This window comes from Saccostrea cucullata, unplaced genomic scaffold, assembly GCF_032062105.1.
Source record: "Saccostrea cucullata isolate Sc308-1 unplaced genomic scaffold, CSIRO_AGI_Scuc_v1 ctg4730, whole genome shotgun sequence".
Lineage (NCBI taxonomy): Eukaryota > Metazoa > Mollusca > Bivalvia > Ostreida > Ostreidae > Saccostrea > Saccostrea cuccullata.
In genome coordinates this window covers 33027-44663 of record NW_026931220.1, presented here as the reverse complement: position 1 = coordinate 44663, position 11637 = coordinate 33027, and the positions used below count along the sequence as shown (strand labels likewise).

General features: G+C 32.7%; 1 protein-coding gene across 1 annotated transcript in view; it reads left to right on the top strand.

Annotated features, from left to right (window-relative positions):
• Positions 1-1102: 1102 nt before the first annotated feature.
• The window catches only part of LOC134231855 (hemicentin-1-like), a 42378-nt gene continuing 31843 nt past the window's right edge, over positions 1103-11637 (top strand). The window contains exon 1 of the mRNA XM_062713824.1: positions 1103-1591. Within this exon, the coding sequence (XP_062569808.1) occupies positions 1522-1591 (70 nt within the window). The 5' untranslated portion in view covers positions 1103-1521. The remainder of the gene's footprint in view (positions 1592-11637) is intronic.

Here is an 11637-nt window from a genome sequence, read left to right as displayed (position 1 = left end):
TTGTTTTTTGAAACCAGGTGTACCAATTATCTATTGAATCCAAGGATAACAATTGCGACCCGTTATTAGCAGAACTATTTTTAAATTCATATTATAAAGCAGAATTTGTGCAAAATCTTATGCGTGAAAAGATGAGAACACTTGCTGTTGCCTTTAATTCGACACATTTAAATATATCGACGACCAATTGTCAATTAACAACGGTAATTTCGACGCTTATGTCGATACGATATATCCTGGTGAGCTTGAGATAAAAGATAACAGAGTCTGATACATCTGTTTCATATTTGGATATTTTACTTGAAAAAGACGTTAATGGTCTAGCAACCAAGCTCTATGATAAACGTGATGACTAACTTTTCTATCGTCATCTTCTATTACTTATGCAGCAAAATACCTTCATCACCTGTGTACTGAGTTTATATATCTCAGTTGATTCGATACGCACGACCATGCTCTACGTATGAGCAGTGTAACAGGGGTTTTAGTCAGTCGGGGTTCGAACACACGACCTCCCGATCTCGCAGCTTCTGAGTAACGATTTCCTCTGCTCAAAATTTACTATTTACCGACAATTTTTTTTATTAATTTAAAAACAGTGAACACCATTTCTTTAAAAATTCAAGATCATTGCTAAACTAAAAAAGTTGCTTTTGAAAACTTAGACACTTACATTAATTGTTTGTTTAGAAAATGAAACAATTAATTCTCTACTTTATATTAATGTTTGAAATTCAACACTTGACTTGGTCATTTAGTTGGTATGAAGTAAGCGCCATCTAATGGATAAAGTAAACCTAGCTCAAATTTAAGAAACATACATTGTGTTTTAGAAATCAAACACATAACATTTTCTTTTTTTACGTGCAGAAAGGTCGCCATTCATATATTAGATGTACAGTGAAATGGGAAAGGTCTTGTTACAAGTAATCTACCTATGGAATATTAAAAACCTATCTTTATTCACTCAAAAGTATGAAGCAGGTTAATTTTTTTTCTGACAGACTGACAGACGAACGAGATGTTTAATGTCTGCTTTGGTGAAGGCGACGGACAATATAAATGACAGGTGGAAAATAAACAATAAGTTTATAAAAGAAAATGTGCATGCAGATAAAATACCATAATCTTTGTAAAATTCGAATAAAAATGTTAATTTAAATATAGGTAAATATATAGGACTAAGAAATAAAAATGTAAACGAAATGATTATCTTCGCCAGCCAAATTGCACGGGTTTTCCGATCCTCTTCTCACCATCCCTTGAGTTGTGAAAAGAGAAGTGGATCAGAGACACTTGGCTAGCGAAGATGATAAGTAGGATACCGCGTTTGATTAATTGAAAAATTGGTTAAAAGCTTACTTCCTTCTTGACTCCTGTGTCGATAGAAATTGATCCTTGTTCTATGATAGCCTAAATATTAGTAAAATCAAGTGTCGCATAGTAAAAGTGTCGTATATAAAAGAAACGCTTGCTTCCTTGTTCTATGCACATCAACACCAAAACAAGTTTGATATAAACATGGGGACATTATGGCCTATCTTGTCGGTACTTTCATTGTTTTTTCTTCAGTTAGTGTCTCTTGGACAAGGTGAGTAGCAGCTTTGCTTTAATTTTGACTTATTGGTGGATTCAGAAAAAAAAACAAGAAAAGCAATATATATATATATATATATATATATATATATATATATATATATATATATATATATATATATATATATATATATATATATATATATATATATATATATATATATATATATATACACAAAAACCAGCATTATTGTTTCCCCTAAATTTAGTTTACATTTCAGTATAGTTGTGTGAATGTTTTATAAGTTAACTATCAGAAAATCATTGCATACAAAAAGCCTACTTAGGTAAATGCTTAAAAATTAGGTTTGACGTGTCAAAGAATCCATCGACGACAACAAATGAATAAAAATTTAATATTCTTCGAACCGCAAACGACACCCCCTTACGAAATAGGGGTTTAGAATTTAAGACTTTTTTGCTTGTCAAGTTTTTTCAGGTAGGTTGATTTATTTCTCTGCCCCACCCCTATCTTTCAAAACGATGCTACATGTACATTCCTGATACATCAATGCTTAGGAAATAATCCATCGGATTTCCCCCCAAAATTATATAGGCCCTATCAAAATTTCCGCTAAAATCCGGATAGAATATAATTCGAATATCAAAAACATGCGTAAATAAATTATTTTTAAAATACTTTTAAAAAAAGAAATATTGTCGACAAATACAGTTACTTGTAACATGTTTAAAAAACAAGATTGAGAATTTAAATTTTTACGTAACTGTAGCGAAAGGGATGGCTATACAGTATACTCAAGTTTATGTAATGAAAAAAAATGCATTGAGGTTAAAAAATGGCTTAAAACATTGAATCATGGATTAATCTTTAGTTTCTTAAAAAGTATCTTTGATAATGATTTATTTCACAGAGATGAAATTCCGAAAAATTATTTGACAATGATAATGGTAAACATTAATTATAAAGAGAATAATGTCAATTAAATAAATAACAATCGAACTTATTTATATGATATTACAGATGGGAGATTTACTATGCTGGTGAATTTCTATATATAAGCCACCACATTGGAAAAGTTCAATATGATGATCCTACTTACACTCATAGTTCCCTTTGTAAGAAGGTAAATAAAAAATCATTTCACGTTATTCCCGTGATATTTCCAAAATTCAAATTGAATCCAAACTTCATCGAGATGCCCATACCCCCCAAAACAAAGATACAAAGCAGGTTCCAGTAAATGTTCTCCTAAAACTCTTTATTTACTACTCAACAAGCAGTGAAAGAAAAAAATTAGTAGAATTCAGTAAACTTATACCCTGTATACTTTACAACAACATATCCTCGAAGTAATGTTAACCAGATGTTTATTATCAAGAATGATGTTTAAACTTCAAAACTAACTTTGAATTTTATTCTTTTTGACACCATGGACAGCTGATTTTTCAACTATAGATTGGAAGTCGTAAGTTAACATACCTTGTCATTTGCAAAATCATTTTGTTAAAAAAAATATAAGTATACAATCAAGAACATCAACATTGAAATAAAATTATAGTTGCTTAAGGTGCTGATATACTTGTGTAAAGTAATGCAATTTTTGTTAGTCGTGTTATCCACAGGAATTTTCATTTTAACATTTGATTTCCGAAATAATTATGTCATAAGGATTATTATTTTGAATCAGACAGTCGCTGTAAAAATGAAAAAAATTGTTTTAAGCCATCAGTTGAAATCCAGCGAAAGCTTGGGGGAACATACTTTTTTTCACTGCTGGCAGATTTGTTCCAAAAAGTATCTTACAATTTTAAATTACAGTTGGCTTATGTTATGAAGAAATACTTCAAAAACCCATAATTACATGTAGTTTAGGAACAGAAGTAGATATACACATCCTTATTTGATTACTTCAGAAGTGTCGCTCTGATAAGCGTTTTATTCCAACGTATTATAAAGCAACTTTGTTTGATATCTGTTGTACTATGCCGTACATACTTTACTATGGATACTCATTAATTGACACCTTCTTTTTACTTGTAATAGAATTTTTTTGATATCTGCTGTACTATATTATTACTTTTGATACCACGGATTTTCTGCTTCCATTTACATGATTTACATCAAGAATAAAAGAAGCAAATGTGCTCACTTATTGGTTTTGTCGGCAGTAAAAATTAGCATTTCACCCTCGTATGTACACAAATCTACATGTTATATAGGTCTATAACATTGTACAATATAATCAAAAATAGGCCCAAGTAAGACCAGCGGTACAAAGAAGTTAATATAAAAGATTATGATTAAAAATATATTTATAAATCCACACGCTTTAAAAAGCTATTGGGTACAAATTCAAGCCAACACTTTTACTTCCTTATCATACTAATATCTAAATTACCATCGTCATTAATAACATTTTCTTTTAGCAAGTTTATTACTTTATAAAAATTGTAATTTGAGTTCGTTGTCATGATAATTTCAGTTGTAAATATGCACATTTTATTTGTTCATAACTCCTACCGTTATCATTTGCTTCACCACTATTTTCAAGCCCCGGCTAGATTTTCTTGTAGCATCAGGTTCGATTCCCAACAATCAAATTGAATCTTAACTTCATAGACGTCCCCGTAAACAAAAATACAAAGCAAGTTCCAGTAAATGTTTACTGAATATACATATATGAAACATTTAGAGATAACGATCAGTATTCAAGATCAAAAGTCCATAAAACAATATAAAATAGGAGCAGAGCAAACACGGACCTCGAAAACATCATAGGCAGGATCAGGTGCCATGGAGGAGTGAGCATCCCCTGCCAACCGGTCACACCCACTGTGATCCTTGTCATGTTCGGGAAATAACGGAAAAATCCGTCGTTAATTCAGTGTACAAATAATGGACTAACAATTACAGTCAATTCTCGAATTATCGCCATTTTCGCAATACCGCCATGATTTCCCAAGAACGTTTTTCCTGGTATATAAAATTCTCTTTATAACGCCAAATTCGCATACCGCCATCCGCCACCCTGTTTTCACAACAAACGTCCATTTTTAAGTGTCAATTATCTCGATAATACCGCCACAGGTGCATGTGGTCAGTGAAGCACGGCTAATTGGTTGACGGTATCCCTGTTGTAAAGAATGCAAAGCCAGTCAAGGTACATGCAATTAAAGCTGACATGAATTCTTAAAAACGCAACTTCTTCATTTATGTACGACTTGTTTCATACCAACTATAGCCGTATTCCGCCATATTTCTTTCAGATACTGTATAGTGGGAAAATAACCCGCGGTGTTAATATTCGCTATATTCACGGTGTTAATAAATCCGTGAATTCAAGAAATAGTGAATATATTTTCAATAATCTCCACGTTTTATTTGGAAATTTGAGAATAGACTAGCTACGATAGGTTGACTACGACAGGTTGATATACATGTACGTACAGAACATGGTCGTTTCAGTAATTACGAGTAGTACTCATCATTCAATTATTTTAATTATCACGCTTAACCTTAATTCAGATAGGCAGATAATAACTTCAAAAGCTGTTTTGATAGCCAACGCTTCATGTTTAATCAATCAAAACACATGGGCCAGGGGTTTGATTACCCGCGCGTAACTAATTTTACCACGTGTATTTGTTACCTGCATTATCATGCAATTAGTTTTTATCAACATTTTGGTTTTAAGAAATCATTCAAATAAATATCGAACATACTGAAGATTGGAAGGATATCGTTTCGGCGAATTGCATAAACGCATTTATTTCCGTCCAGTAGTTTTTCGCGGCGTTGTATTGAAGTGGGTGCACATGCACTCATCGTAATAGCGTATAGGAAAGTCATTTGACGTTTAGAGTGAAGGACTTTTAATAACTGCACTTGTTTTAATTAACTATTAATTAATTCTATCAATTTTATATAAACCTACCCTTTTGTTCGTGAAATAAAAATAACGCTGATGAATGTCGTATTAAACGAATATAGGCAAGGGAGGTAACTTTTATTATATACCAATTCCGCGAATTCAAGAAACCGCGATCATGTCAGATGAGAGGAAAACGTGAAAATTACAACCCGTGAAATTAATCCCCTATACAGTACCTTGTCTTATTGTAACGATATATACCCAAATGCCCTCGTTACACTTGAATGATTTTTTGGCTTGGCTATCGACTTGTGCACATCTCCAATGGTAAAACATTTGAAAACACATGGGTTGATCAAGACATTTCAAAACCACACAACATAATAATCATATTTCTGAATAATTATAGATTTGAATCAAATGAAATAAAAAAAAGAAAGAAAATGCAAGTTTGAAAGAAAGATTTAGTTGCACGAGTACGCATTTGTACACTGCGCCAATTTATGCAGAATAAACATGAAATAGAAAGCACTAAAACCCGTAAACACACTTTGAAATTATTATCTTTTGAATGGAACAAAACAATCAGCGTCTTTGATTTGCAGGTTTTATGCAGACTTTGATGCATGTCGAGAAAACGTGTCGAACGCTGTAAACGTACCCATACCTGGTTATAAGATCACTGCATCGGTTCGAAGATGTGCACAAGTCAAGTGATATACACCCTGAATTCCATTTATTGAAATATGCATCACAAAAAAGAAATAAACTCCATAAAAAATCAATAAACACACTGTATCTACTCCGTACAGTCTAGCGCATCGATACACTTAGTGCGTGCTGATCAGATATTGGTCAGGGAAAATATCACAAGTGGAAAAGAGTGGTATTTGCGCGGCTGAAATGGGGGGGGTCTAAAGTATAATTATAACGGCTTCATAAGATATAACTGAAAATTGTCTATCTAGTTCTAATAAACATTCTTTATATAGTCTGCAGTTGTTTTGCATCGCAAAATTTATTTGTCAATTACAACTGATTATTTTAATACTAATCTCAAATCTAACCCAAGTAATTTGATATACGGTAAATATTTAGTTCAAGACTTAAAAACATTTAAACAGAATACAAAAGTTTATGTGTACATCTGTACGTTTTTTAACACACACGCGGAAAAAAACATCCCCCGTTAGACTGATATTGAGGCATTTGTATTTTTAAGGGGGGGGGGGCGAAATAATTGACATGGCCGTTACCTAAATATTCTTGGAAGACAGACATTTCTGCCAATTACATTTTTGAAGATTTTTTATTGTCTCACTCCGACCACAGAGTATGAACATTTTTACGGAATGTGGCTGTTTTATAATTATTACAGGAAGTCTTTCGAGATTTCAGTATCCCTGTCTGACAGTCTAGTTTTTTTTAAAAATAAAAATAATTTCTGTTGCAATATTTGGGAGATACTTTTAAAAACTTTGGTAGGGAAACTTGCAACCTGGTGGAATACAGATAATTTTTAATTACTCTTTTATTCATTGAACTCTCTCGCTCTCTCTCCTCCTGTAACCATCTGTAAGCACAATTACAGATATAAAATCATATGTATTTTGTGCTGTACCATTTATTAGATCTTGCGACAGATCAAAGATTTTTTTTTGTCAGGCGGGGATGTCGAAACTTGTTCAAAAATTGAAATAATAATTTTACTTTTGACAAGAAAATAAACCTAAACGCCGAAATTGAAAGGAAAATACATGTAAACGTGAAGTCTACATCAAAGGAATGGAAACATTGGGAACTTTCTCAAATACATGTACCTTCTCAGGTAAGGAATCTGGACAAAAATTATTTAGACAAGAGGTATAAAAAAGCTAATTTTTGGTAGAATGTGGAACTCTCATCGGCAGTTTGCTTTCCCTTCCTATATGCTTCGACTATTAATAATTTATATCCTACCCAGATATTTCTTGACATGCAAAAAAAAAAAAACCCCCGTAAACTCTCGCCCAAACTTCAAAACCCATTTCGGGGAGGGGGGGGGGGGGGGGGGTAGCCGGTGACTTCTAATGCTTCAAACCTCAGCCTTTTCATACCAATTTAACACAAATTCGCGTTTACCAGGGAGTCTGCGTTTTCCGAGGGGGTTCCTACGTAACTTTTTTCTTGCTTTAGTAAATAGATTTAATAACCTTGCAAATCCCAGGGGAGGGGGGGGGGGGGTCCTAACCCCCTCTAGATCCGCGCATGGCACTCATGCATAGAATCACAACACAGCCACTTCTATTTATATTGATGGGGAACCTCCAAAATCAGTTGATAAGCAAAAAAAAACAAACAAACAAACAAAAACAAAAAAACAAAAACAAAACAAACACAAAAAAAACAAAACAAAAAAAACCTATGCACCACACTCTATACAATTCTTTTTGGTAGGGGATAAAGGAGGCTTCCTGTAACTTTTCTGTTCAGTACATTACTTCTGAATGCTTGAATCTGCGTATATTCCTGCAAACAAAAAATGTGGAGGGAGCTTCCAAATCAAAATTTTAATTTATTTAAACTGCAGCAAAGATTATCCTCAGAAAAAGTGAGCCCCCCCCCCTCCATCTGCATACTACGGGAACATTTTAAACCTTTATCTTTACCGAATCGAAATATTTCATGCATACTTCTTAAAGTTAGTTACTTCTGAAAATGGTCCAAAAATGGTAAAAAAAAGTTCGCTGGAATCTTCCTTGCATGTTACTTGTGGGTGGTCGAAGCCCTTAGACAGGGTTACCAAGACAAGATAGAATTTGTCCCCATTGTAATTTAAAAGAACTCAGAGATGAGTTTCATTACATACTAAAGTGCTGCGCGCTACTTTCAGAAAGAATGCTATGCTTAACAGAAAAAAGCATAAATTTTCAGAATGTGATTAATTTTAAACACATTATGAATAACAATAAGCACTGTTTTCTGAGAAAATTGTGCTCGTTTATAAAGAAAAAAAATAAAACATGCCCCCGCCTAAATTCCCATAGTTCACATTTATAGCAACGTACAATTTTTTGTTTAGTTTCTTATTCACGCATGCTTTATAGATCTACTGTTATGTATAAAATCACCTATATATTTTTGTGATTTTTGTATACTGTTGTAAAATGGTGAAGAGATTCAAATAGTTGATTGAAAAATGATTGAAGGTACGCGGAGGAAAGCAAATCCGCGAAAATCTACAGATCTAGAGAACTGAAAGGACACAGATTTTTTTATTTCTTCAAATTATTCATATTATTAGATGTATAAATATCTATACTCTATATTACAGAAAAACACACACACACACACACTCTCTCTCTCTCTGTATGTGTGTACAAAAATAAAGGCCGGGGGGTTCCAATCCCTGGAACCCCACTCCACCTCTGGATCCGCCAATGAATTCTATTTTGATTATTCATATACCATAGAATCAAACTCGTTTATTGTGAATAAAATTATGAAAATAAGTTTAAATCAAGTTATATAAGTTCTTTATTTTAAAAAAAAAATAAAGCCAATACACATTATTTATAATGAAAATATTTGATTGTAAAAAAAAATCGATCTTTTTCAGAGAGCGTTATGCATTTTTTTTTACCCCCCCCCTTTCACGGGAGAATCTCGTCAAAGGATGAATGATTCGTAATGTTGCATGCTATAAAATAAATTTAATGTAATTAAGCCATGTCTAAAAATTTTGTTTACATTTACATATACAGACAAGAGTAATATTTATTTTTGAAAAAAAAAATTGCACTTTTTCAGTCAACCAAAATACCAGTAAGCTTTCCACCTTTGAAATTTCCCCTGACCAAATAGACTATCGTCGTGGACCACGTTTGTCCAAGTGCTATGTGGTGACAATTTTTTACTGTTCAGTTAGCAATGGATTACATGAATTCTGAGATGCATATTTCAATAAAAGTAAAATAGGATATTTCTTTCGACATGTGCACATCCCTGTAACGATAGCAGTATTCAGGTAAATATCTTTATCATTGCGTTCGATGCGTATTCTCGACCTGCATGCGTGCATATCCAAACGGCTTTTGCTGTTTTCCATGTTATTTTTTCTAAATTGCAGCAAATGCATTCAAAAATAATTTACTTCTCAGTATAGTTCTAGTTTTTGTTAACTTTTAAAACATGTATTTGGTCAGTTTATGGATTTATGACAACTATGCTATCGGAGATGTGTACATGTCGACAGCCAGGCTAGACAATCACTCAAGTGAAACAAATGCACCAGGCTTTATATAACAGGTACAGGTGGCCAAAATTTTTCAAGTAAATATGGCGGAATCGAAGAAATATGGCGGACAAAGGCGTACAGGAATGTAGTAAGTCGTACAAAGATGAAAAATGATGCCTTTTTAAGAGTTCATGTCAGCTTTAAGTAAACAATAATTTTAACATGAACTGTTTGAATAATTTTGTTTTCTGTTTAATAAAATCGTTTAGCCATTAAACGAGGCTTCGCCACGAAAGCGGTCGTTGTAAACTACGCCGATAACGATATTAATTTGATGATCTCTGCTTTTAAAAACAATGCAAAGTTTGCTTAAAAAATAATTATGTCAGAAATTGTGAACGTTTCATTAACAATGATGTCATAAACAATTAATTTATTCAAGAACTCATTTTACGTACTATAGGCAATACATCACGACGATCGACCCAGCATTATTTTTTTTCAATATCAGACGTGCAGATTTACATGTATACACATGAACTTGTCCTTATTTCATAACTGAATATTCTGTTTTAGCGAAATTGTACATCAAAAAATTACTTGAAGTACAGTGTATTATCAAATTTAGAAATATGTTTATATATACCTGTATATGTAATAATAAGAATAGAAACGCTAAATGGTATTTCTAAGAACGTTAACTCTACGTCTTATTTCCTAAAAGATGGAAAATTCAATTCATCGCCAAATTCGTTATACCGCCATGATTTCGTACTTACAAAAGGTGGCGGTTTATCGAGAATTAACTATAGTATGAAAAACGTCTTCCGAAATGATGGCTTTAAACGAGTCTCCTGATGTTCTTGCTTCATCAACTTGTCAATAATGTAACTCGTTTTAGAAATTGTTTATACGTAGAAATTGCTCTTGTGTATCGAATCAACTGAGATCCGTAAACTCCGAATGCAGGTGATGAATGTATACTGCATAGGTAAGCGAAGTTGACGATAGAAAAGGTAAAGTCATCATATTTATGATAGAGCTTGGTTGTTAGATTACCATTAACGTCTTTTTCAAGTAAAATATCCAAATATGAAACAGATGTACCATACTCTGTGGTATCTTTTTTCTCAAGCCCACCAGGATATATCGTATCGACATAAGAATGTAAATTTCAATTGTTAATTGCCAATGCGTCATGGACATACCTAAATGTCGAGTTGAAGGCAACAGCAAGTGTTTTCTTCTAATCATGTATAAGATTTTGCACAAATTCTGCTTCATTTGAATACAAAAAAAAAGGTCTGCTAATAACTAGGCGCAATTGGTACCCATGGGAATTCCAATAGATTGTTGGAAGACCTGGTCACCAAAAACAACGTAACATAGATATTGTCAATCAGAAACTCAAGCATCTTTTTGATGTCGACTTAAGAGTACTTGTATGTACAATCAGAATGTTTTTTTAACAAAATAATTTTGCAAATGACCAATGACAAGGTATGTAAATTTACGAGTTTCATTTTTATTGAAAAAGCAGCTATCAGTGACATAAAAAAATCATGGTCTTTTATTAATTGTGGGGAAGGGTTGTGTATAAAGTTGAAAAGTCGTAAGTTTTTAAGCTTTTGAAAAAATCTTGTAATTTCAAATGATCTAAAAGTTCACACCTAACCAAGCAGTGAAAGAAAAAAATTGAGAAGAATTAAGTATAAGCATATCCCCTGTACTGTAAAACAGCATATTCACGAAGTAATGTTAACCATTTTTTTTTATAAAGACTCGTGTATAAACTTAAAAGCTGCAAGAAATCAAGGAAGTTTTCATTGCATTTTTTTAAAAACCAAAATAAATATCCAGTAACATTATTTAAAACGTGCAGCTTTCAAAACGTTATACTCCCATTTCTTTGATTAAAATTAAATCTTTTTGACATCATAGACAGCTAATTTTTCAACTAACATTGGACGTCGTAAGTTTACATACCTCTTC